Source organism: Ylistrum balloti, unplaced genomic scaffold (assembly GCF_031769215.1).
Source record: "Ylistrum balloti isolate Yb309-2 unplaced genomic scaffold, AGI_CSIRO_Ybal_v1 Utg369810, whole genome shotgun sequence".
Classification (NCBI taxonomy): Eukaryota; Metazoa; Mollusca; class Bivalvia; order Pectinida; family Pectinidae; genus Ylistrum; species Ylistrum balloti.
Window position 1 is genome coordinate 656,601 of NW_026781983.1, and position 24,487 is coordinate 681,087.

The window sequence follows — 24,487 nt, forward strand, 5'->3', positions numbered from 1 at the left end:
AGTTCAAATTTTGCAAAAATTACACACGTATGTAACAGTAACATGTCACCGAAGACGTGTAACTTGACAGCCGTTGGAAATGTTAGATTCACGGGAACTGGATGGTCGTCACAGATTCTGAGATGTTTATTCACATTGGATTACTGTTGTTTGTGTAAATGTTCAATTGGTTTATGTGGAGAGTTGCATCGTAAAAGATGGAATTCAATTGCGAGTTTTCTTGTGTAACAGTGTTACTGCACGATACGGAATTCGTCGGAGCACGTGGGCCATCTGTGTTGCTCGATTGGCTAAATGGATTTAATTTCACGCGGTTTTCTTTTTCATGGTGAGTGGCCAACATGTCAATTGTCGTGGATTTCATCATCGGAATGCTCTGACATTTTTCCGGATTGCTGTGGGCCTAGTTAGCAGACGACAGTAGGACTTCAGAACAGTTGTAGATAATAAACATTTTAAAAATTTATTAAAACCAAAGACTCTCTTTAACATGCTGAATTTCATCATAGTCTCACATAATTTGTTTATTTGTAAAACCAAACACATGGATCGTATATGACAAATACGATATATAGGCATTACTCAGGTTTGTTTACGTTAGCATGACACAATAGGTCAAAGTTCAGGTCAACTTGAAAATAGTCCGGTGAAAATCGGAACAACTTCACGTGAATCGTATTGACGGATAAAGCACTTTGTACTGACGGATAAAGGTACTGGTTTATCTGGCAGTAGTTATCGGCTGATACACGAAGCGGTTGCAGGATAAATAAAATTGCTATTTTTCTCGGTCCGTTCCACTTTTAATGCATATAATTGTACATGCTCTCTCAAGCATGACATTTCAGATCAGATATGCCTCGTAGTTTAACTCGCCAGTTCAATACAGCTATCCGCGTGCCATGAATATTGTATTGTCAGCCGCGATGCAGGTACGTGTACAAATATACATGTATGTAGAAGCCAGTGGAATAGAGACCTCGTTTATGTGTAACTTACTCTTACGGTGACCGGTTGTAGGCCAAAAGAGGAAGTATGACTGGAGCAATTCTTTCCTGTGATTGTTAAGGAGTAAATCCTGTTTCATACTACACCGATATAAGGGATACAGTTATAAGGTTTTGGATCATTTACGAGCAAAGCGTGTCTGTAAGTACATTGTTTATATGGAACTGCTTTTTATTCTGACTGAACTAAAACCCAAATGCGACGAAGTAAAATCACATGCATTCAAATAAAGTGGTGTTGTAGTAGGGCAGTGCAGTGTCCAATGTGGGTCTAGTGGGACGTCGTAAGGCCAAACGCAATAGGGCAGTGTAGGGTCGACCTCTGTGTCCTTATAGTGGATTGTGTCGTTGTGGGAGTTGGGTACTGTCCTTCAAAGCGTTCTAAGGCCAGATCCACTGGTCGCGATACCCATCTCTGAATCATACATCCCTGATTCTAGATAAATGGAACTTGACGATTGAAGGTATAGTTTAGCTTTGGTATATTTAATAACACAGTGGCTACATTTTTCTTTTTCTCAAATATGTTACGTCTGATAAAAATGGCGGAGTAAGTCGTGTTGTGATTCGACCATTTTTTTGGACTGAAATAAATAAAGGCATTATTACAATGGATAGGGTAGTTTTTAACATCACATACATAATAGCCTTTGTAGGGGCATAGTCTGTGAAGTGATCATTCAGGTTACCTATTAAACTGGAGATATTTCTCTCAGACGCCAGGGTATCTTATCTCGCAGTAGGTGTGGTACTTTTAAATCATATGTGAACCACGTCTACATTGATGTTTCAATCCAGTCCTTTCAATTTCATATCGGCCAAGCCAGATCCATTCTTACATCGACTCGTGTCTACGATACACCGATTAGCGTACATGATGACAAGGTAACTGTTTAAGGAATGGTCCTGCTTCATCCGAAACGTGATAAAAAATTCTATGTGACTTTATGCAACGTCGAGGTAGTGGGTGTATGGAAATTTATGTTTGTCTGAGACTGTAGTGTATTACCCTCACGTTTATACACCCCGAGGATGGCTGATGTGGTCTTGGATCAAATGTCCAAGTAAGTGTTGAATACAATTTTTTAATAGTCTACACTAAAACATAAAGCGAACTTTTAATACATTTAAAGAAGTAACGTAGTAATGTCCGGATACCATGTCATAGTGGGGCAGTGTACGGTCCACTGTGTTGTAGTGGGCAGTGTACAGTCCACTGTGTGGTAGTGGGGTAGTGTACAGTCCACTGTGGCGTAGTGGGGCAGTCTACGGTCCACTGTAGCGTAGTGGGGCAGTGTACAGTCCACTGTGTTGTAGTGGGGCAGTGTACGGTCCACTGTGGCATAGTGGGGCAGTGTACGGTCTACTGTGGCGTAGTGGGGCAGTGTACAGTCCACTGTGTTGTAGTGGGGCAGTGTAAGGTCCACTGTGTCGTAGTGGGGCAGTGTACGGTCCACTGTGGCATAGTGGGGCAGTGTACGGTCTACTGTGGCGTAGTGGGGCAGTGTACAGTCCACTGTGTTGTAGTGGGGCAGTGTAAGGTCCACTGTGTCGTAGTGGGGCAGTGTACGGTCCACTGTGGCGTAGTAGGGCAGTGTACGGTCTACTGTGTTGTAGTGGGGCAGTGTAAGGTCCAATGTGTCGTAGTGGGGCAGTGCACGGTCCACTGTGTCGTAGTGGGGCAGTGAACGGTCCACTGTGTCGTAGTGGGGCAGTGTACGGTCCACTCTGTTGTAGTTAGGCAGTGTACGGTCCACTGTGGCGTAGTGGGGCAGTGTACGGTCCACTGTGGCGTAGTGGGGCAGTGTATGGTCCACTGTGTCGTATTGGGACAGTGTACAGTCCACTGTGGCGTAGTGGGGCAGTGTACAGTCTACTGTGGCGTAGTGGGGCAGTGTACGATCCACTGTGGCGTAGTGGGGCAGTGTACGGTCCACTGGTCCACTGTGGCGTATTGGGACATTGTACAGTCCACTGTGGCGTAGTGGGACAGTGTACAATCCACTGTGGCGTAGTGGGGCAGTGTACAGTCCATTGTGGCGTAGTGGGGCAGTGTACAGTCCACTGTGTCGTATTAGGACAGTGTACAGTCCACTGTGGCGTAGTGGGACAGTGTACAATCCACTGTGGCGTAGTGGGGCAGTGTACGGTCCACTGTGGCGTAGTGGGGCAGTGTACAGTCCATTGTGGCGTAGTGGGGCAGTGTACGGTCCACTGTGGCGTAGTGGGGCAGTGTACAGTCCATTGTGGCGTAGTGGGGCAGTGTACAGTCCACTGTGTCGTATTAGGACAGTGTACAGTCCACTGTGGCGTAGTGGGGCAGTGTACGGTCTACTGTGTTGTAGTGGGGCAGTGTAAGGTCCACTGTGTCGTAGTGGGGCAGTGTACGGTCCACTGTGGCGTAGTGGGGCAGTGTACGGTCCACTGTGTCGTAGTGGGGCAGTGTACGGTCCACTGTGGCGTAGTGGGGCAGTGTACGGTCCACTGTGTCGTAGTGGGGCAGTGTACGGTCCACTGGTCCACTGTGGCGTATTGGGACAGTGTACAGTCCACTGTGGCGTAGTGGGACAGTGTACAATCCACTGTGGCGTAGTAGGGAAGTGTACGGTCCACTGTGGCGTAGTGGGGCAGTGTACAGTCCATTGTGGCGTAGTGGGGCAGTGTACGGTCTACTGTGTTGTAGTGGGGCAGTGTAAGGTCCACTGTGTCGTAGTGGGGCAGTGTACGGTCCACTGTGGCGTAGTGGGGCAGTGTACGGTCCACTGTGTCGTAGTGGGGCAGTGTACGGTCCACTGTGGCGTAGTTGGGCAGTGTACGGTCCACTGTGTCGTAGTGGGGCAGTGTACGGTCCACTGGTCCACTGTGGCGTATTGGGACAGTGTACAGTCCACTGTGGCGTAGTGGGACAGTGTACAATCCACTGTGGCGTAGTAGGGAAGTGTACGGTCCACTGTGGCGTAGTGGGGCAGTGTACAGTCCATTGTGGCGTAGTGGGGCAGTGTACGGTCCACTGTGGCGTAGTGGGGCAGTGTACAATCCATTATGGCGTAGTAGGGAAGTGTACGGTCCACTGTGGCGTAGTGGGGCAGTGTACAGTCCATTGTGGCGTAGTGGGGCAGTGTACAGTCCACTTTGTCGTATTAGGACAGTGTACAGTCCACTGTGGCGTATTGGGACAGTGTACAGTCCACTGTGACGTAGTGGGACAGTGTACAATCCACTGTGGCGTAGTAGGGAAGTGTACGGTCCACTGTGGCGTAGTGGGGCAGTGTGCAGTCCATTGTGGCGTAGTGGGGCAGTGTACGGTCCACTGTGGCGTAGTGGGGCAGTGTACAGTCCATTGTGGCGTAGTGGGGCAGTGTACGGTCCACTGTGGCGTAGTGGGGCAGTGTACAGTCCATTGTGGCGTAGTGGGGCAGTGTACAGTCCACTGTGTCGTATTAGGACAGTGTACAGTCCACTGTGGCGTAGTGGGGCAGTGTACGGTCCACTGTGGCGTAGTAGGGCAGTGTACGGTCTACTGTGTTGTAGTGGGGCAGTGTAAGGTCCACTCTGTCGTAGTGGGGCAGTGTACGGTCCACTGTGTCGTAGTTGGGCAGTGTACGGTCCACTCTGTTGTAGTTAGGCAGTGTACGGTCCACTGTGGCGTAGTGGGGCAGTGTACGGTCCACTGTGTCGTAGTGGGGCAGTGTACGGTCCACTGGTCCACTGTGGCGTATTGGGACAGTGTACAGTCCACTGTGGCGTAGTGGGACAGTGTACAATCCACTGTGGCGTAGTAGGGCAGTGTACGGTCCACTGTGGCGTAGTGGGGCAGTGTACAGTCCATTGTGGCGTAGTGGGGGCAGTGTACGGTCCACTGTGTCGTAGTGGAGCAGTGCACGGTCCACTGTGTCGTAGTGGGGCAGTGCACAGTCCACTGAGGCGTAGTGGGGCAGTGTACGGTCCACTGTGTCGTAGTGGGGCAGTGTACGGTCCACTTTGTCGAAATGGGACAGTGTACAGTCCTCTGTGGCGTAGTGGGGCAGTGTACGGTCCACTGTGTCGTATTGGGACAGTGTACAGTCCACTGTGTCGTATTAGGACAATGTACAGTCCACTGTGGCGTAGTGGGGCAGTGTACAGTCCACTGTGGCGTAGTGGGGCAGTGTACAGTCCACTGTGTTGTAATGGGGCAGTGTACGGTCCACTATGGCGTAGTGGGGCAGTGTACAGTTCACTGTGTTGTAGTGGGACAGTGTACGGTCCACTTTGGCGTAGTGGGGCAGTGTACGGTCCACTGTGTTGTAATGGGGCAGTGTACAGTCCTCTGTGGCGTAGTGTACAGTCCACTGTGTTGTAGTGGGGCAGTGTACGGTCCACTTTGTCGTAGTTAAGAAGTGTACGGTCCAGTGTATCGTAGTAGGGCACTGTACGGTCCACTGTGGCGTAATGGGGCAGTGTACAGTCCACTGTGGCGTAGTAGGGAAGTGTACGGTCCACTGTGGCGTAATGGGGGAGTGTACGATCCAGTGTGTCGTAGTTGGAAGTGTTTGGTCCAGTGTGTCGTAGTGGGAAGTGTTGGGTCCAGTGTGTCGTAGTGGGAAGTGTTTGGTCCTGTGTGTTGTAGTGGGAAGTGTACGGTCCAGTGTGTCGTAGTTGGGAGTGTACGGTCCACTTTGTCGTAGTAGGGAAGTGTACGGTCCACTGTGGCGTAGTGGGGCAGTGTACAGTCTACTGTGTTGTAGTGGGGCAGTGTACGATCCACTTTGTTGTAGTAGGGAAGTGTACGGTCCAGTGCGTCGTAGTGGGAAGTATACGGTCCAGTGTGTCGAAGTGGGAAGTGTTTGGTCTACCTTTTATTACATTACAGGTGAATGGTGTAGACCTCTTCATTCAATTCCACAATTCCACAAATTTCACCGTCAAAAAAGGTTATCGTGAACTCAGGAGATAGTCCGTGACTGTATACCGAGAGTACGCCTTGCAAGGGTTTCCCTTGTTTCGCGTTTATAACTTTTCTTTTTCTCAGCCAATCGCATATTACTTTTAAAATGACGTAGGACGATTATCCATCATCTTATTATACCAACCAATAAAATCGCTTGAATAAAGCAAATGTCGTCATTTCGATCTAATTCAGAGTCGGGGAATTCCAACAAAGGGAATTTCTTACCCCGGTATTTGTCACGACAAATCCAGAGCTTCGCATGCTAAAATATGAGCGCATATGAGTTTTGAATAATTTCTTGATATAAAATCAGTACACTTACTTCACAATAAACGAGAAAGAACTTACGAATAATATGAAACTGTGTCTCCGTCCGGGCGACGAATTCGGCTTGAGCGGGCTCCTATCATGCTTAGCGTTGTAGTCAAGAAAGACAACTCAATACCGCTTCAAGTTCGCGGGGGTGTTAATATTTCACGATATGCTGGAACATATATGGGGAGATAACAGAGAAATGTTCCCTTTGACAGACATGTAGAGTGCAATATTGATTTTCTAAAAAGCATGACGCGACTAGTACTGATGAAATGTACGGAATTGTGTTTCAATGTAAAGGCCAGAAAGCTGAAAGGAGATCATTTCAATGCCTCTTTTGTACTGATCTAGTTCTCTATTACGTGTTGGAATCGGCAACATAGTTTTAAGAAATCGTAAGCCAGATCCAAATTCCTTGTGTTTCCAGAAGGTAGTTCTTACGTAGCGTTAATGATAGAATGTAATCACCCCGACTTCTTTCTAATTGTTTAAAACTGTCATTAAACATTACTGTCATCATTATTAAGCATACTCATCAAGGGAGGTAACTCTCCATATATGTCAATCATAACATGTTTATGTATGTATGTATAATATTTGTGTAAACCTGTGGGCTGTAAGGCCCCCGGAATAAACTTGAACTGAACTGAACTGATATTCGTCCCCCGATATCAATTTTATAAAGCTATCAATTACAAGTATATACAAGAACATTTTAACTGTTGCCTTATCAATAAGCTGATCGTGGTTTAACTAAGTAGGTCTAATGACGACAAAAGACTTTATTGGAAGAATAAATACAGTAGGCTTTATGATCATTTACAAATCTACATGACAAATTATTTTGGTCGGAAGTATTTAGAGTTAATCAATGAAGCGCGCAGCCGGGCTATTCAATGGGCAAGGTCATATATTTTATTTCAGTGTCAGATAGGTATATCTCTTTGAAGTGTATATTTGTGTGTAAATCGCGTTCAACTTGTTTATATAGCAGAGATAATGCAGCTGTTGTGACTCTTTTAATTCATTTATGTAAATCCATTTTTTTTCACATTTCAGTAATTTGTGTATTTTGTTTCATAACACACTCTCTGCACCTGGAGATTTATTATATACGAGATCGTCAGTAGCATTTTTTGTTTCTACTCATGGCAGCAAATAACCAGTATCTTTCTCAATGCCTCTCAACTTTTTATCAACATTTGTGGGAAGCTCAATAGCTGCTCTACTCCCATTGTTGTGAATAAGTATAAATACTTTTATCGTGTCTTCAATCTCGTATATATACGTTCCTTCTTTCCTTTTTATTGATGTCAATTTCTTATTCAAGTTCAATATTGGTTGATTTTTCACTTTCTTCGTACCACTTGAACCCTAACCTAATTCTAGCAGCTTTTTTTAGTATATACCTTCTACATCATGAGCTTCTGATTTAAAAAAAATAAATTTAAGCTTCTTTTTTCTAAACCCCTTGTTTTTCTTTAAAATTTGATATCTTACTTATATGCAGGTATCTGTTATTTTAAGTTTTGTTACATCTCACCATTCTTTGATAGAACTAAATTCATTCGTGTTTCACACCCTTAATTCAATCTGCATGCCACGTATATCGAACAATGCCATCTTAATTTCCGTATTTAGAGCAATATCCTTCATTTTTCTTTTTAGGTGATAATTTGGTTTTCTGTTTGGACATGTTAATGTATATTGTGTTATAGTAAATATTCAATTATATATCAGGGGCGTAGCAAGCCCAGCAGAAATGTGTAAGCCCTGGCGAGGGGCCTGGGCGGCCCCCAGGCCCCCAGCTGATCTAGGACAGGGCCCTGGTGGGAGGATCAGGGGGGCGAAGTCCCCAGACGGAAAATGAATTTCATGATTTCAAAGATGTTTTGAATCGTTTTCTGAGACAGTTTTTTTAATTTATTTAACAGCAAACTTCCATCCCTTACTAAATAAAAGACTTTATTTTGTTTGAAAAACTTGTCAATCGACGTCTGTAATCCAAAAGCCTTCTTCATTTTGAAAATTTGCACTTTAACAACATTATAATAGAAAACGTTGAAATGATAGTAAGAAGTAGAATCGTATGACGTGTATAAAGTTCCGGAAAGCAATGCACTAGGCCTAGGTTATTCAACAATTTGTTGTTATTCAACAATTTTCTATTTATTTTTTTTTATTCATCAAAAAAATTATCATTATTTATTTTCAACCTTAATTTTGTAATTTTGTCCGATATACTCTATGCAAGGATTTTTTTATGTGTAAGCCCTGGCTTTTTCTTTCTATGGAAGCTACGCCCCTGTACGTTAAAACTTACCCGAGGTAGCAAAAACGTATCAACTATTTCGATACCACTGCCCGCCACTTTCTGAAGAGTGAAACAATATACGATAAGAATAATTTTTGTAGGTCCAATGTTATTTGGAAAATTGTCGAATTAAAAATTAGTTTTAAAATCACCGATCAATTGTAATATTCATGTGATCGCTATTTAGTAATAACTTCTTGGGTTTTCCGTTTAATTTTCAATCCGTAATATTAGCGAACCATTTTTACCAAATCACCCAAAATGTGCGATCCTATCGCACTGTTGTACACACGATACCGTAACGTGCGTGTGTGCGCACGATGTGTGCGTTGTGCATTACCACAACTGTAGTGCCGTCCTTCGGATCAAATATGTTACTAGCCTGTTCATCTCCCGCTAGAAACAGTTTGTCGTTGTATATTTATGGTAGATCAGGAGTTCACAAATTGACTGTTTTGGATGCCGGGTTTTGCTTTCACTTTTGCTGGGTACAGTTCGCTGGGGGAAGGATTCCAATACGTCGTTAGATGAAGTAGTCACGGTGATTGTAACAAATTCCCGGCCCTTCTTGTATTTAAGCACGTCTAATGATGTTCTTTGATGGATTACTACATCACCAATGTCATTTGGATTGAGAGCAGTGCTATTCTGTGCCATTTCAACCCTTTTATCAAATACCACAAGCGCACTGTGAGGCTTCAAAAGCTCGGTAATTCACGTGTTACTCGTGTACGTCAGACAACACGCCTAACCATAAAGTCATACGTCGCGCTCACACACCTGTGTGACCCTAGTGTTCCCGTACCATTAAAATGTAATTACACTCTTAGGTCAATGTCTACAACCCGGTTACGGTTGGATGGCTCAATACCCGTGCTTGTAAGTGTGTTGGCTGTGCTTGTCTGACCTGGTTGTCACGGTTTCGCTATCAGTGGTTTTGATGACAGGAGTGTGTCCCTTGCAGCGATGTTAGATCGTGTGCATGTGTACCCTCTGGCTAGGTCGGTTAAAACATGTACTGATCTCCCAGAGTTACTGCCCTTTTTCCTTCCTAGCTGATACAGCGATAATCATCACAGATTGTGTGGGCCGAGAATATCCTCGAAGGGCACTTTAAGGTTTATGTTCAGTTTCACCACAGTGTTAACATCTGGTTACATAATTGTCATCAATCATTCAAAATTGTACTTTCCAGTATTTGTTTGGTATCACCGTAACGTTCCTGTACATTTGGTTCTAGAATTGATAGCAAGCATTTTAATTCGTGCTTTCCAAAGTTACATGTAGATTCATTTGTTATTGTTGCTTTCATCAGCTGTACATAGCGCGCTCCTGTTTCTGTTCGAGTCATTTTCATTCCTATTTAGACTTCCTGAGACAATTTTCACGTCTTGGCTAAAACAGGGGGTGATGCTCTGGTCACTCGGTCTACTGAAACACCTTTTATAGTGTGGATATCTACAACAAAATTTACATACCTTTCTCTCATATAAGTTCTACTTACTGCCAATATATTCTCGTCTCCAGACAATTTCAATTTGCCTCTGAGAAAAGTGTTTATTGTTGACTCCTTTCAACAAAAACATCAAAGCAATTCAAAGGCCTGTCGCCTCTTCATGAAGGGGGTGGTGGTGGTAACGCATGCAACAGAGCAAATTCAAATGTGATGGAAACTGCATAAATCAGAATATCATCTCACAAATTGTATATCAAAATTGGAAGGTTGGAAGGTATGGTAATAAAGAAAGGAAGAAGTTTTACTTTGTTTAACATCGTTGTCATTATTGAAGATGAAGTGTAACTTTGAATTTTAATGTGAAAAATATGCAGATTTAAGGAAACGTTTCGTTGAGCAATATCATAATAGACCCAGCATGTTTAAATTTATCAAACTGTACGTAAGAAAGAATTATGAAATTTCTTCATTTTTTCATAATGGGTAAAAAAAAAAGAGAAGAAAAAAAGAAGCCAATTATTCATGGACAATAAATTGCATTCCCTCTACGCTATGCTAGTAGATGGTTTGGGTGTTTGATGAGAAAGTTTGTGTTCCGTTGTTGTTCACACCTACATTGTGTAAAGATTAAAGGATTTGTTCGTTCAGAAATGGTTTCCATCTAGAGGACAAGCTTACTGAAATTTTAAAAGTATATTTCAAAATGAAGATTACTTGCTTAAAATAAATGAAGACAGAAAATATATATTAATATTTCGTACATCAAGTTTTTATCCCTAGAATCGAGACGACGGGGTGGTCATGACCGGACTGAAGGAATAGGTGACGATTATCATTGTTTATTTATAATTATGTAGTATTTGATGGTTATACATTCCAAGTTATTATTGTACATAGTCTAGTCTGAAAAAATTAAAAGTATGTTTTTATGTAATGTTCTCTACTCTCGAATGTTGTCATCTTTTTAGTGAAATTAGAAAAAAAGTTCTAAATTCATAGAGTAGATATGATTATATACATACATAAAGCCTATTACTGTCTTCCTAAATAGCCTTTTGTTACATACGCACATATCAAGAGTGCCCGAGAGACTAGTAGAAATAATGAAATTTTGAATGCGTCATGTCATTTTCAACTGGTGACCCGGAAGGCCCATGGTAACACAGTATTAAACTGCATTGTTGCAATGAATCATTATATATGGCTTAAGGACTGATCAGACATCTTACTAACGTACCTCCAATATGAGAAATTACACCTGGTTTACAGCAGGAAGTAAATGTCTTAGAACCTGGTAATATTGGCTATTGGTATATTTCAGAGTACATAAGTACATGGCCATCGATGGTGGGAACTAGGAGTGGTTGTTTTCTCAACTCTACACCCAAATTATGGCGTTAAAACCCTATTCCAACAGGTAAGCATGATCTCGGACCAAGTCTTTTTTCTCAGTTTTCAATTTGCTTATTAGATGTAAACGTGATGGCTTGTACATGTAAGATACACATTACAACAAAACACACATCGACTAGTAAAACAAAGTAATGTTATATTTGAGAATGATAATTTAATAATGGCAGAATTATTCACACCGGACACTCGACAGTCTGGATTGTAATACAATACTACATCAATATTATGGACGGGAACACTTTCTTAAGCAAATCTTCTATATTTACCAGGATCATACAACTGTGTTACATTATTAAGTAATTGGACAATTTTGATTATTTTGGTATAATAAACGTTATGATAACATTAGCAAATACATGAAATACTATAGTATACAACTGCTCGTGTTTCTGAAAATTGATATTGTTATACAAAATTATCTACAAAATGTTGATACAACATTTCTGAAAATTACAATTTTAGTCTGATCTTCATTAAGATTGAGTTTACATTCATCAGGCGTAACGTATTTAACACCGAATATTTCAATTTCTACCCAAATCAGACTCAATGAAACTTCTAAATGTGATCTGTTTCATTTACCGATGAATTTGACCAGATTAACATTGTCAGTGCGTATGAATAAAAATATTTTTGAAAACATCAAACTAAAAATTTAAAAACTATTGAAAACTATTAATAAAATTAAAAAAAATAATTGTATTCAACATTAAAAAAAATTGAACTCTACGTTTCAAAAGATGTGAAGCGACTGAAGCCTGATATTTCTTGTTCTCCGTTTCGGTGCCTATAAAAATGATGGCCGACACCGCTTCGTTTGCGAACCGGCTTACCCTGTCTAGATGTTATTCCTCCGCAGGGAAAACATGCATACTGTCTTTGTTGCACAGTATAATCTTAATTTTCATTAAAGTTGTCGAAAAATATATTGAATTTTGTTCTTATTTAAGTTTCATTGAATATTAATTAACCACGCTGAAATATATTTCAACCTGTCATAATAATCTGTCTTCAAATGACGGACTATTTGCTTGTATGACGTCAAACAATATGATGACAAGAAACGAAAATGAAAGTAGAAGATAAAATGCGTAAGTTCCCATGCTATAGAAAAAGAAGCGTGAATTGAAATATAAGGATTGAATCTTGCTTATGTCGATTTCATGGGATGATGAATTGAGTTGGTCTTGAGACAAATTCAACATGAACTGCTTAAATTCATCAATCCATGAAATCGACATCAGCAAGATTCAATCCTTAATTGTAAAGATTGACTGGTTTTCCGTCTCCATGACTCCTCTCGGATCCGAGTATCCGAGCAATCGTCCATATTTAAGAGAGAATAGTTATTATCAAATGGATAAATAAGAAATTATTAATTTTGCTCTTCTTCTCATAGAAATAGCCTTTTACTGTTTATCGAGGATTTTTCTATTGATTAATGAAATCTTATGATTGTTATTATTTTCAACTGATAACTTGTTAAGAATTATTTGTTTCCCATCTTCCCACCATGTCTGTAGTATCCACAATGTTAATTTCACATTCATGGTCAAACCCGGGCGTCGACAGCTCAGAGAATAGGGTGTTGGCCTACTTAACCTCAGGTGGTTCATGGTCAAACCCGGGCGTCAACAGCTCAGTGGATAGGGTGTTGGCCTACTTAACCTCAGGTGGAAGCCCAAGGTGTATTGGTTGACGCTCCCTAACCACAGATCTTTAGTGTTAAATGCATCTCGGCTCTGACCGGGGTTTTTTGTAACCATTCATTATCTCAGTATGAACAAGACTGTGTCGATGAAGTTGTGTTCTTTGAGAAGACACTTTTCCCTTATCCTTCTTGACGACATGCGATGGGTCTCTGGTATTATTTTTGCTTACGCATTTCAATAAATCTGACATCTGTGACATTGAAAGAGGGTCAAGGTCATTCATATTAACAAACCTGGTAGCCCTTCATTTCATCATGCTACAGGCCCAATATCAGTACTTTGGGCCTTTTAGTTATTGAGAAGAAGTTTAAAAATTTCGACACATTGAGCCATAAGACATTGAAAGTTGGTCAAATTATTAATTTTATAAATCTTGGTAGTCCTTCATATCGGATAGTGTAATTTGCTTAATGAAATAGTTGTTTAATTATTCCACATAAACTTGATAGATATGTGATGAAATTTTGTATAATACAATATCAATGTTGATAGGAATTATAGAGGGACAGTTCTCTGTTCCAGGGTGCAGAGAGCGAAAGTGATATCGTGACAATATAACAGGAACGTAATAGTTATCTCCCTTACCGTTAGACTTGTCCGTCACGTGTGTAGGAGTGAACTCCCTTCTGCTGTATCGCGTGTGACATTGATAGCTATGGCGTGTGATATTAATTTAAATAGCCATGAACACCATTCAAAAAGAAAACATGTCACAGAATAGTTTTGCTTTTATCCATTATAAATCTTACTTTAAAAAAAACGTAAAAATAATGGCCTTATCTGAATGACAATGAATATCTACTTAACAAAACAACAAACGACCAATTTCATGTCGTTGGTCGAGAATGGTTGGTCACCGAACTCTTCATATACCATAGTGATTTGTAAAGTATATTTAAAATTTCTACATCTCGCAAAAATGATCGATTTTCCTTATTATAAATTCTACATCAGATGTCATCTTTACCGACCGAATGCGACTTTTGCAAAATACATTTAACATGTTTATTATATAACTGTTCATCCATCTACATATTGTTTAACTGATTGCATGTGTTGTTGTTTGCAGATTTCAACTTTTTACGTTGATGTTCAGTTTGTTCTTGCTGTTGGGGATATCCTTGTTCTTTGTAGTGTACCGAAAAACAAATTTCCTTGACATCCAGCCTCAGTTTCTCGTAATCCAGAGACTGTTTGGAACAGCGCCTTCTCCTAAACCAATAAGAGTGAAACGTGTTACCTATTACAACAGACCCCCCTGGATAAGTCCGCATGTGTTCAATGGGTGCAAGGACAGGTGTGAGATGATTTCGTCAACAAATTACAAGGACAGTGACGTAGTTGTGTTCCATGCGCCTAACTTATATAGAGGCACACCTCTGAGGAAATATAATGGTCAAACGTGGGTGTTTCATGACATGGAACCGCCATTTTTAGTTCCAAACTTTAAAAATTGGAAACGAGTATTTAATTGGACAATTAGCTACAGACGAGATGCTGATATTTTTAATCCATATAGTTATTTCACACGGAAAACAAATACAGAGAATACTAATATTCGGGATATTATGTGGAAAAATAAAACTAGGAATATTGGCTGGATTGTTTCACACTGCGGAGTGGCAAGCCAGAGGCTTAAATACGGAAACGAACTTCAAAAAAATATTGATGTGGATACATATGGTCGATGCGGGAATCTTCACTGTCCAAGAGGAAAATGGCAGGAGTGTCTCGGGAAATATAAATATTATGCATCATTTGAAAATTCTCTGTGTATTGACTACATAACGGAAAAGAGTTTCCGAGTGTTCGAGCGGAAGGTGAATTCAATACCAGTTACTCGTGGAGCTCCTGACTATTCTATTTTCCTCCCTCCGGGATCATACGTGGACACAAGAAACTTCTCATCAATTAGTAAATTAGGTATTTTCTTAAAGAAGTTATCAGACGACAAAGAATCATTCAAGTCTTATTTCAACTGGCGTCGTTATTACAAGGCTGAAGATATGATTGGCAGTAGCATGGGATTTTGTGAGCTGTGTAGAAGATTACACAACCCGTCCGAGAAATACGAACATCTGTATGAGGATATTGATGAGTGGGTACGACAGGACTCGCAACCTAGGCGCTCGTGTAGACCCGTCGTGGACTTAATTTAAACGCCCTCGTTAGCATATGAAATATACGAAATGTGTTCACATGTATGACAGTCAAGACATCATCGCGTTTTTAAAGAGAACACAACCTATGTTTATTTTCGAGAATTTCACTGTAGATTTTGTTCGTCATGATCTCATGTGAAAAGTCAATTGATTTAGTTCTACTTGAGCTGAACAAACTTTCATGTATTTGTTTATTTTAGATAACAACTTCGTGGGAATCTCTAACCTATATATTCTCACGAAATAACCTGTGTCGGTATAACTGTTAGGACGGGGTACATGTGACTGTTGTGTCGGTATAACTGTTAGGACGGGGTACATGTGACTGTTGTGTCGGTATAACTGTTAGGACGGGGTACATGTGACTGTTGTGTCGGTATAACTGTTAGGACGGGGTACATGTGACTGTTGTGTCGGTATAACTGTTAGGACGGGGTACATGTGACTGTTGTGTCGGTATAACTGTTAGGACGGGATACATGTGACTGTTGTGTCGGTATAACTGTTAGGACGGGGTACATGTGACTGTTGTGTCGGTATAACTGTTAGGACGGGGTACATGTGACTGATGTGTCGGTATAACTGTTAGGACGGGATACATGTGACTGTTGTGTCGGTATACCTGTTAGGACGGGGCACATGTGACTGTTGTGTCGGTATAACTGTTAGGACGGGATACATGTGACTGTTGTGTCGGTATAACTGTTATGACGGGGTACATGTGACTGTTGTGTCGGTATTACTGTTATGACGGGGTACATGTGACTGTTGTGTCGGTATAACTGTTATGACGGGGTACATGTGACTATTGTGTCGGTATAACTGTTATGACGGGGTACATGTGACTGTTGTGTCGGTATTACTGTTATGACGGGGTACATGTGACTGTTGTGTCGGTATAACTGTTATGACGGGATACATGTGACTGTTATGTCGGAATAACTGTTATGACGGGGTACATGTGACTGTTGTGTCGGTATAACTGTTAGGACATGTGACTGTTGTGTCGGTATAACTGTTAGGACATGTTACATGTGACTGTTGTGTCGGTATAACTGTTAGGACGGGGTACATGTGACTGTTGTGTCGGTATAACTGTTAGGACATGGTACATATGACTATTGTGTCGGTATAACTGTTAGGACGGGGTACATGTGACTGTTGTGTCGGTATAACTGTTAGGACGGGGTACATGTGACTGTTGTGTCGGTATAACTGTTAGGACGGTGTACTGTTGTGTCGGTATAACTGTTAGGACGGGGTACATGTGACTGTTGTGTCGGTATAACTGTTAGGACGGTGTACTGTTGTGACGGTATAACTGTTATGACGGGATACATGTGACTGTTGTGTCGGTATAACTGTTAGGACATGGTACATGTGACTGTTGTGTCGGTATAACTGTTAGGATGGGGTACATGTGACTGTTGTGTCGGTATAACTGTTAAGACGGGGTACATGTGACTGTTGTGTCGGTATAACTGTTAGGACGGTGTACTGTTGTGTCGGTATAACTGTTAGGACGGGGTACATGTGACTGTTGTGTCGGTATACCTGTTAGGACGGGGCACATGTGACTGTTGTGTCGGTATAACTGTTAGGACGGGATACATGTGACTTGTGTCGGTATAACTGTTATGACGGGGTACATGTGACTGTTGTGTCGGTATTACTGTTATGACGGGGTACATGTGACTGTTGTGTCGGTATAACTGTTATGACGGGGTACATGTGACTGTTGTGTCGGTATTACTGTTATGACGGGGTACATGTGACTGTTGTGTCGGTATTACTGTTATGACGGGGTACATGTGACTGTTGTGTCGGTATAACTGTTATGACGGGATACATGTGACTGTTATGTCGGAATAACTGTTATGACGGGGTACATGTGACTGTTGTGTCGGTATAACTGTTAGGACATGTGACTGTTGTGTCGGTATAACTGTTAGGACATGTTACATGTGACTGTTGTGTCGGTATAACTGTTAGGACGGGGTACATGTGACTGTTGTGACGGTATAACTGTTATGACGGGATACATGTGACTGTTGTGTCGGTATAACTGTTAGGACATGGTACATGTGACTGTTGTGTCGGTATAACTGTTAGGATGAGGTACATGTGACTATTGTGTCGGTATAACTGTTAGGACGGGGTACATGTGACTATTGTGTCGGTATAACTGTTAGGACGGGGTACATGTGACTGTTGTTTCGGTATAACTGTTAGGACGGTGTACTGTTGTGTCGGTATAACTGTTAGGACGGGGTACATGTGACTGTTGTGTCGGTATAACTGTTAGGACGGTGTACTGTTGTGTCGGTATAACTGTTATGACGGGATACATGTGACTGTTGTGACGGTATAACTGTTATGACGGGATACATGTGACTGTTGTGTCGGTATAACTGTTAGGATGGGGTACATGTGACTGTTGTGTCGGTATAACTGTTAAGACGGGGTACATGTGACTGTTGTGTCGGTATAACTGTTAGGACGGTGTACTGTTGTGTCGGTATAACTGTTAGGACGGGGTACATGTGACTGTTGTGTCGGTATACCTGTTAGGACGGGGCACATGTGACTGTTGTGTCGGTATAACTGTTAGGACATGGTACATGTGACTGTTGTGTCGGTATAACTGTAAGGACGGGGTACATGTGACTATTGTGTCGGTATACCTGTTAGGACGGGGTACATGTGACTGTTGTGTCGGTATACCTGTTAGGACGGGGTACATGTGACTGTTGTGTCGGTATAACTGTTAGGACGGGGTACATGTGACTGTTGTGTCGGTATAACTGTTGGGACGGGGTACCGTTGTGTCGGTATAACTGTTAGGACGGGGTACGTGTGACTGTTGTGTCGGTATAACTGTTAGGACGGGGTACATGTGACTGTTGTGTCGGTATAACTGTTAAGACGGGATACATGTGACTGTTGTGTCAGTATCACTGTTGGGACTGTTGTGTCAGTATCATTGTTGGGACGGGGTACATGTGACTGTTGTGTTGGTATAACTGTTGGGACGGGGTACATGTGACTGTTGTGTTGGTATAACTGTTAGGACGGGATACATGTGACTGTTGTGTCAGTATCACTGTTGGGACGGGGTACATGTGACTGTTGTGTTGGTATAACTGTTAGGACGGGGTACATGTGACTGTTGTGTCGGCATAACTGTTAGGACGGGGTACATGTGACTGTTGTGTCGGTATAACTGTTAGGATGGGGTACATGTGACTGTTGTGTCGGTATAACTGTTAGGATGGGGTACATGTGACTGTTGTGGCGGTATAACTGTTAGGATGGGGTAAATGTGACTGTTGTGTTGGTGTCAGTATTCCGACTGATTAACTGTTGTTTTTATTAAAAAGTTGTTTTATCATCATCTTCAGCTCATGATTTTAATTTTTGTTTTCTATTTTTCAAATCACGTTTTGTGCATATTCAGCCTATGAAGAGAAATCACGGAGCTGATGTAAGAGAGCACTTGGTAAATTCTCGTTTGTGGAAGAATGACGTCTGTCGCCCTGACAGAACGATATTCTTCGTCTTTTCCCCCTCCCTAATCATCGTCATTTCGCAGCGACATAATGAAATGACGCTATAACTCAACGCCAAATAAGAAAATTGTGCAGTCGCTAAGTAGAGGGCCGAAATCATTCGCCTCGATAATTATTGTCTTTACGCCGCTGCAAAACTATTATTATCGTTATATCGCATCGCTAATTATTGTATTTTCGCCGCGATAAAACGATAAATATCGTTATATCGCCCAGCTAATTATCGTCATTTCGCAGTGGCATAACGATAATTATCGCTTTGTCGCTGGCACTTTTCAGTACAAAGACTGTAAACAGACACGGTATAAGTCAGCTTTCAGTCCAAAGATTGTACAACAGACAGGGTGTAAGACACCTTTCAGTAAAATGATTGTACGACACACATGGTATAAGACACCTTTCAATACAAAGATTGTACAACAGACACGGTATAAGTCACTTTTCAGTACAAAGACTGTAAACAGACACGGTATAAGTCAGCTTTCAGTCCAAAGATTGTACAACAGACAGGGTGTAAGACACCTTTCAGTACAAAGATTGTACGACACACATGGTGTAAGTCACCTTTCAGTACAAAGATTGTACAACAGACAGTGTGTAAGACACCTTTCAGTACAAAGATTGTACAACAGACAGGGTGTAAGACACCTTTCATTACAAAGATTGTACAACAGACAAGGTGTAAGACACCTTTCAATACAAAGATTGTACAACAGACAGGGTGTAAGACACCTTTCATTACAAAGATTGTACAACAGACAAGGTGTAAGACACCTTTCAATACAAAGATTGTACAACAGACAGGGTATAAGACACCTTTCAATACAAAGATTGTACAACAGACAGGGTGTAAGACACCTTTCAGTAAAAAGATTGTACGACACACATGGTATAAGACACCTTTCAATACAAAGATTGTACAACAGACACGGTATAAGTCACTTTTCAGTACAAAGACTGTAAACAGACACGGTATAAGTCAGCTTTCAGTCCAAAGACTGTACAACAGACAGGGTGTAAGACACCTTTCAGTACAAAGATTGTACGACACACATGGTGTAAGTCACCTTTCAGTACAAAGATTGTACAACAGACAGGGTGTAAGACACCTTTCAGTACAAAGATTGTACGACACACATGGTGTAAGTCACCTTTCAGTACAAAGATTGTACAACGGACAGACAGGGTGTAAGACTCCTTTCATTACTAAGATTGTACATCGGACAGACAAAGATGTGTACAAAGATTGTACGACACACATAGTGTAAGACACCTTTCAGTACAAAGATTGTACAACGGACACGGTATAAGTCACCTTTCAGTACAAAGATTGTACAACAGACAGGGTGTAAGTCACCTTTCAGTACAGAGATTGTACAACAGACAGGGTATAAGTCACCTTTCAGTACAAAGATTGTACAACAGACAGGGTGTAAGACACCTTTCAGTACAAAGATTGTACGACACACATGGTGTAAGTCGCCTTTCAGTACAAAGATTGTACAACGGACACGGTATAAGTCATCTTTCATTACAAAGATTGTACAACGGACAGACAGGGTGTAAGACTCCTTTCATTACTAAGATTGTACATCGGACAGACAGGGTGTAAGACTCCTTTCAGTACAAAGATTGTACGACACACATAGTGTAAGACACCTTTCAGTACAAAGATTGTACAACGGACACGGTATAAGTCATCTTTCATTACAAAGATTGTACAACGGACAGACAGGGTGTAGGACTCCTTTCAATACAAAGATTGTACAACACATATGGTGTAAGTCACCTTTCAGTACAAAGATTGTACAACAGACACGGTATAAATCACCTTTCAATACAAAGATTGTAAACAGACACGGTATAAGTCACCTTTCAGTGCAAAGATTGTACAACAGACACTGTATAAGTCACATTTCAGTACAAAGATTGTACAACGGACACACATGGTGTAAGTCACCTTTCAGTACAGAAATTGTACAACAGACAGGGTATAAGTCACCTTTCAATACAAAGATTGTACAACAGACACGGTATAAGGCACCTTTCAGTACAAAGATTGTACGACAGACACGGTATAAGTCACCTTTCAATACAAATGATTAAACAATAGACACACACGTGGATATCACCTTTCATTACAAAGTACAGAGCGAATGACACACATTTCAATTGCATTTTTTTACACAGAGGATTGAACAAAAAACGCACAACTGAATAACATATTCATCTAAGAAAGATTTCCTAAAAGAAGCGAAGAGCATCTTTCATTACCAACATTGTACTACAGGCAGATAAACAACATCTTGTTAATAAAAGCGAAATGCAAACTGAAAAGCACTGAAAGAACAACAAAGTACAAATAAAAGAACGTTCTTAAGGAGACCCCTGATAATGAAACGTGTTCCAGAAGGGTAAGCGACTTTTGCTTCGTCGACGATAACTGAAGTGCAAAATTTAGTCTGGTAAGTAAAGCACGAAAGCAGGCGTAATAACAACAAGTACCGAACACATCCAAAGGAAACGATATGTAATTATGTTGTAGTATTGTAAACTTGTTACAAACGCAAACGTGTAGAGGGAGAGAAATAAAAATCACAAGTTTAATTATTAAACTTTGTGTCGCACGATGTACCTTCTAATAAAACCATTCACAAAACTTTCCAATAGGCTTCATCAACCCTCATCTCTCAAAACTTTTGAATTTTGAATTAGATATAATAGAGCCAAATAGTGAATTAAAAATTGCACCAGACAACTGACTAGTTCATTTCTGACTTGTCAGTGGTTTAGACCGTTAGCAAGAAATAGGAGTGAGCCATGCTTGTAGCCAAGTGTGTACGTCGTAGGGAAATAAAATGAGAGGTGATCGAAGAAGCAGCCTCCGACGTAAGTCAGAGTACAGGGACCATTCGATACTCCACGGGTTATGGTCACTATCGCTCTCTACACCCCTAAAGCCATCCTCGATACTCCATGGGTTACGGTCACTATCGCTCTCTACACCTCTGGAACCATCCTCGATACTCCATGGGTTACGGTCACTATCGCTCTCTACACCTCTGGAACCATCCTCAATACTCCATGGGTTACGGTCACTGTCGCTCTTTACACCTCTAGAGCCATCCTCGGTACTCCATGGGTTATTGTCACTGTCGCTCTTTATACCTCTGGAACCATCCTCGATACTCCATTGGTTACGGTCACTGTCGCTCTTTACACCCCTGGAACCATCCTCGATACTCCACGGGTTATGGTCACTGTCGCTCTTTACACCTCTGGAGCCATCCTCGATACTCCACGGGTTATGGTCACTATCGCTCTGTACACCCCTGGAGCCATCCTCGGTACTCCAGGAGCTACAGCCACTGTCGCTCTCTACACCCCTGGAGCCATCCTCGGTACTCCAGGGGTTACGGTCACTGTCGCTCTCTACACCCCTGGAGCCATCCTCGGTACTCCAGGGGTTATTGTCACTGTCGCTCTTTACACCTCTGGAGCCATCCTCGATACTCCACGGGTTATGGTCACTATCGCTCTCTACACCCCTGGAGCCATCCGCGGTACTCCAGGGGTTACGGTCACTGTCCCTCTTTACACCCTTGGAACATATAGTGGCAAAATTGAATCAAAAGTCACACCATCAAGACCAGTGACTATTAAACGAATTAAAAACACAAAGAAAGTTCTACATGCACATATTTTCAATTTAGAGTGGCCTATACTTTAAATACCGTGAATGGAAGAGTGCTTAAGGAACGATTAACAAATCTGACATACAGCTTACCTACCACAAAGCTTTATTCCACGAAAAATGTTGATCAAAAGAAAGCATTATGTCTGTAGAATGATAACTCACATTCTCCCAGCATTAAAGTACACGTGACTTTTCATTTTGCTGAAGAAAATGCTGTTCGGAGAAAAATTGGAGGTGCAGAAGTGCACTACATGTTGCAATCGAGTGTACCAAGGGGAAACTACTCTTCAGTAATTAGTTCATGGCCTGTCAATGGGCATACATGTACTTTAAGAGATAGTCATAGAACCATATCAACAATATATGTTATATATTCGATAGATAATATCGATCATAGAATATATTGTACAACCCCCGTATGATCAACATGGTTTGTAAGTTTCTCTTTATTTAACCCAGACTTACATGTATATCTATCGTTAAGAGAAATGTTTCTGTTCAAAATTAAATAGATGAACAGAGCCGGTGAAATGAGTCACGCAGACTGATTTGTAGACTGGATTTTTTATCTTAGATATAAAAACCATTCAAAAACAAGTACCAAACAAATGTTACAGAGTCGCACAGTCCTTATACTGGAGAAATATACATCTATGTTTGAGTTGTGGTTGTGCTTTGGAAACATATGTTATTAGCGGTGTTGCCGTACTAGGGAGGGATATATGTACATGCTATAAGGTTTGTGGTCGTAATAGGAAGGTATATGTCAATAGCGTGGAGGTCGTATTAGGGAGCGTTGTTATCATAGGAGGTATTTGCCCTCAGCGTTGGTGCCGTTTGAGGAAGGTACATTCATATGTTCTTTTTAATGGTCTTGGTCGTACAAGGGAGCATTAGGATAGTACTTGTAAGGAACATGTACTTGTCTTCAGCGATTGTGCCGTTTATTAGGGAGATAACTGTCATTAGCGGTGTGACCGTGCGAGGATGTTATAAGTTATCGTTATGGTCGTACTAGGGAGGTATATGTTACTGTTGTGGTCGTACTTGACAGGTATATGTTACCGTTTTGACCGTAATAGGGAGGTATAAGCTACCTTTGTGGTTTTACTAGGAAGGTATAAGTTACCGTTGTGACCGTACTAAGGGGGTATGTGTTACCGTGGTGACCATACTAAAGAGGTATGAGTTATCGTTATGGTCTTACTAGGTAGGTATTAATTACCATTGTGGCCGTATATGGAGGTATTTGTTACCATTGTGACCGTACTAGGGAGGTGTAAGTTACCGTTGAGGTCTTACTAGGGAGGCATAAGTTACCATTGTGGCCGTATTAGAGAGGTATAACGTTGTAGTCGTACTAGGAAGGTATGTTTTACCGTTGTGATTGTACTAGGGAGGTATAATTACTGTTTTGTTTGTACTAGGGAGGTATAATTAACTGGTGAAAAGACCTATTGTTTTTGTTATGTTTCTTATTATTCTTATTCTTCTTCCAATATTGTGGGTTCGTAATCTTTTAAATTGTAAAAGCTAGACATACAGTATATTCACCTATTAGTAGACACGTATATGAAGTTGTCGATGCCGATTTTTTAAGTAGGTAAAAAATCCAATATGGCCGCCATGACGTCATAAGTTAAAAACTTAAAAACGGCAATATCTCGAAAACCATTTATCGTACAAAGTTTGTGCAATAATAATATTTGTATTGAATTTCCATATCTAACTTTTTTCCATGCCATATTAATACAAAATATGTCAAATAAAAAAGCTCGCTGTGGGGTAAAGTTTTCAAAATTTAACAAACTTTTTCTGTTTTTTTTTTTTCAATTTTGAACTTTCTTGAATTTTTTTTCTTCAGATCGATGCAGAACATCCTTCCGATGAACTTAGTGTTTTGTTTTCGGTG

The 24,487-nt window shown here is 41.2% G+C and overlaps 1 protein-coding gene across 2 annotated transcripts; it reads left to right on the plus strand.

Moving 5' to 3' along the window:
* Positions 1-1,079: 1,079 nt before the first annotated feature.
* On the plus strand, positions 1,080-15,403 carry LOC132544850 (alpha-(1,3)-fucosyltransferase C-like). 2 transcript variants are annotated; one of them, XM_060208498.1, is made up of 3 exons: positions 1,080-1,149; positions 11,344-11,439; positions 14,217-15,403. In XM_060208498.1, exons 2-3 carry the CDS (start codon positions 11,414-11,416, stop codon positions 15,304-15,306), a joined length of 1,116 nt encoding a protein of 371 aa, XP_060064481.1. In that variant the 5' UTR covers positions 1,080-1,149; positions 11,344-11,413; the 3' UTR covers positions 15,307-15,403. The 2 variants fall into 2 exon arrangements, with proteins under 2 accessions (XP_060064481.1, XP_060064483.1); XM_060208500.1 differs by lacking the exon at positions 1,080-1,149 and adding an exon at positions 2,047-2,071.
* Positions 15,404-24,487: the final 9,084 nt, after the last annotated feature.

Bases quoted from the DNA above. Each gene is read 5' to 3' on its own strand.
- LOC132544850 (XM_060208498.1), top strand. From the start codon at position 11,414: ATGGCGTTAAAACCCTATTCCAACAG. The intron at 11,440-14,216 runs GTAAGCATGATC...TGTTGTTTGCAG, and splicing joins TTAAAACCCTATTCCAACAG to ATTTCAACTTTTTACGTTGA.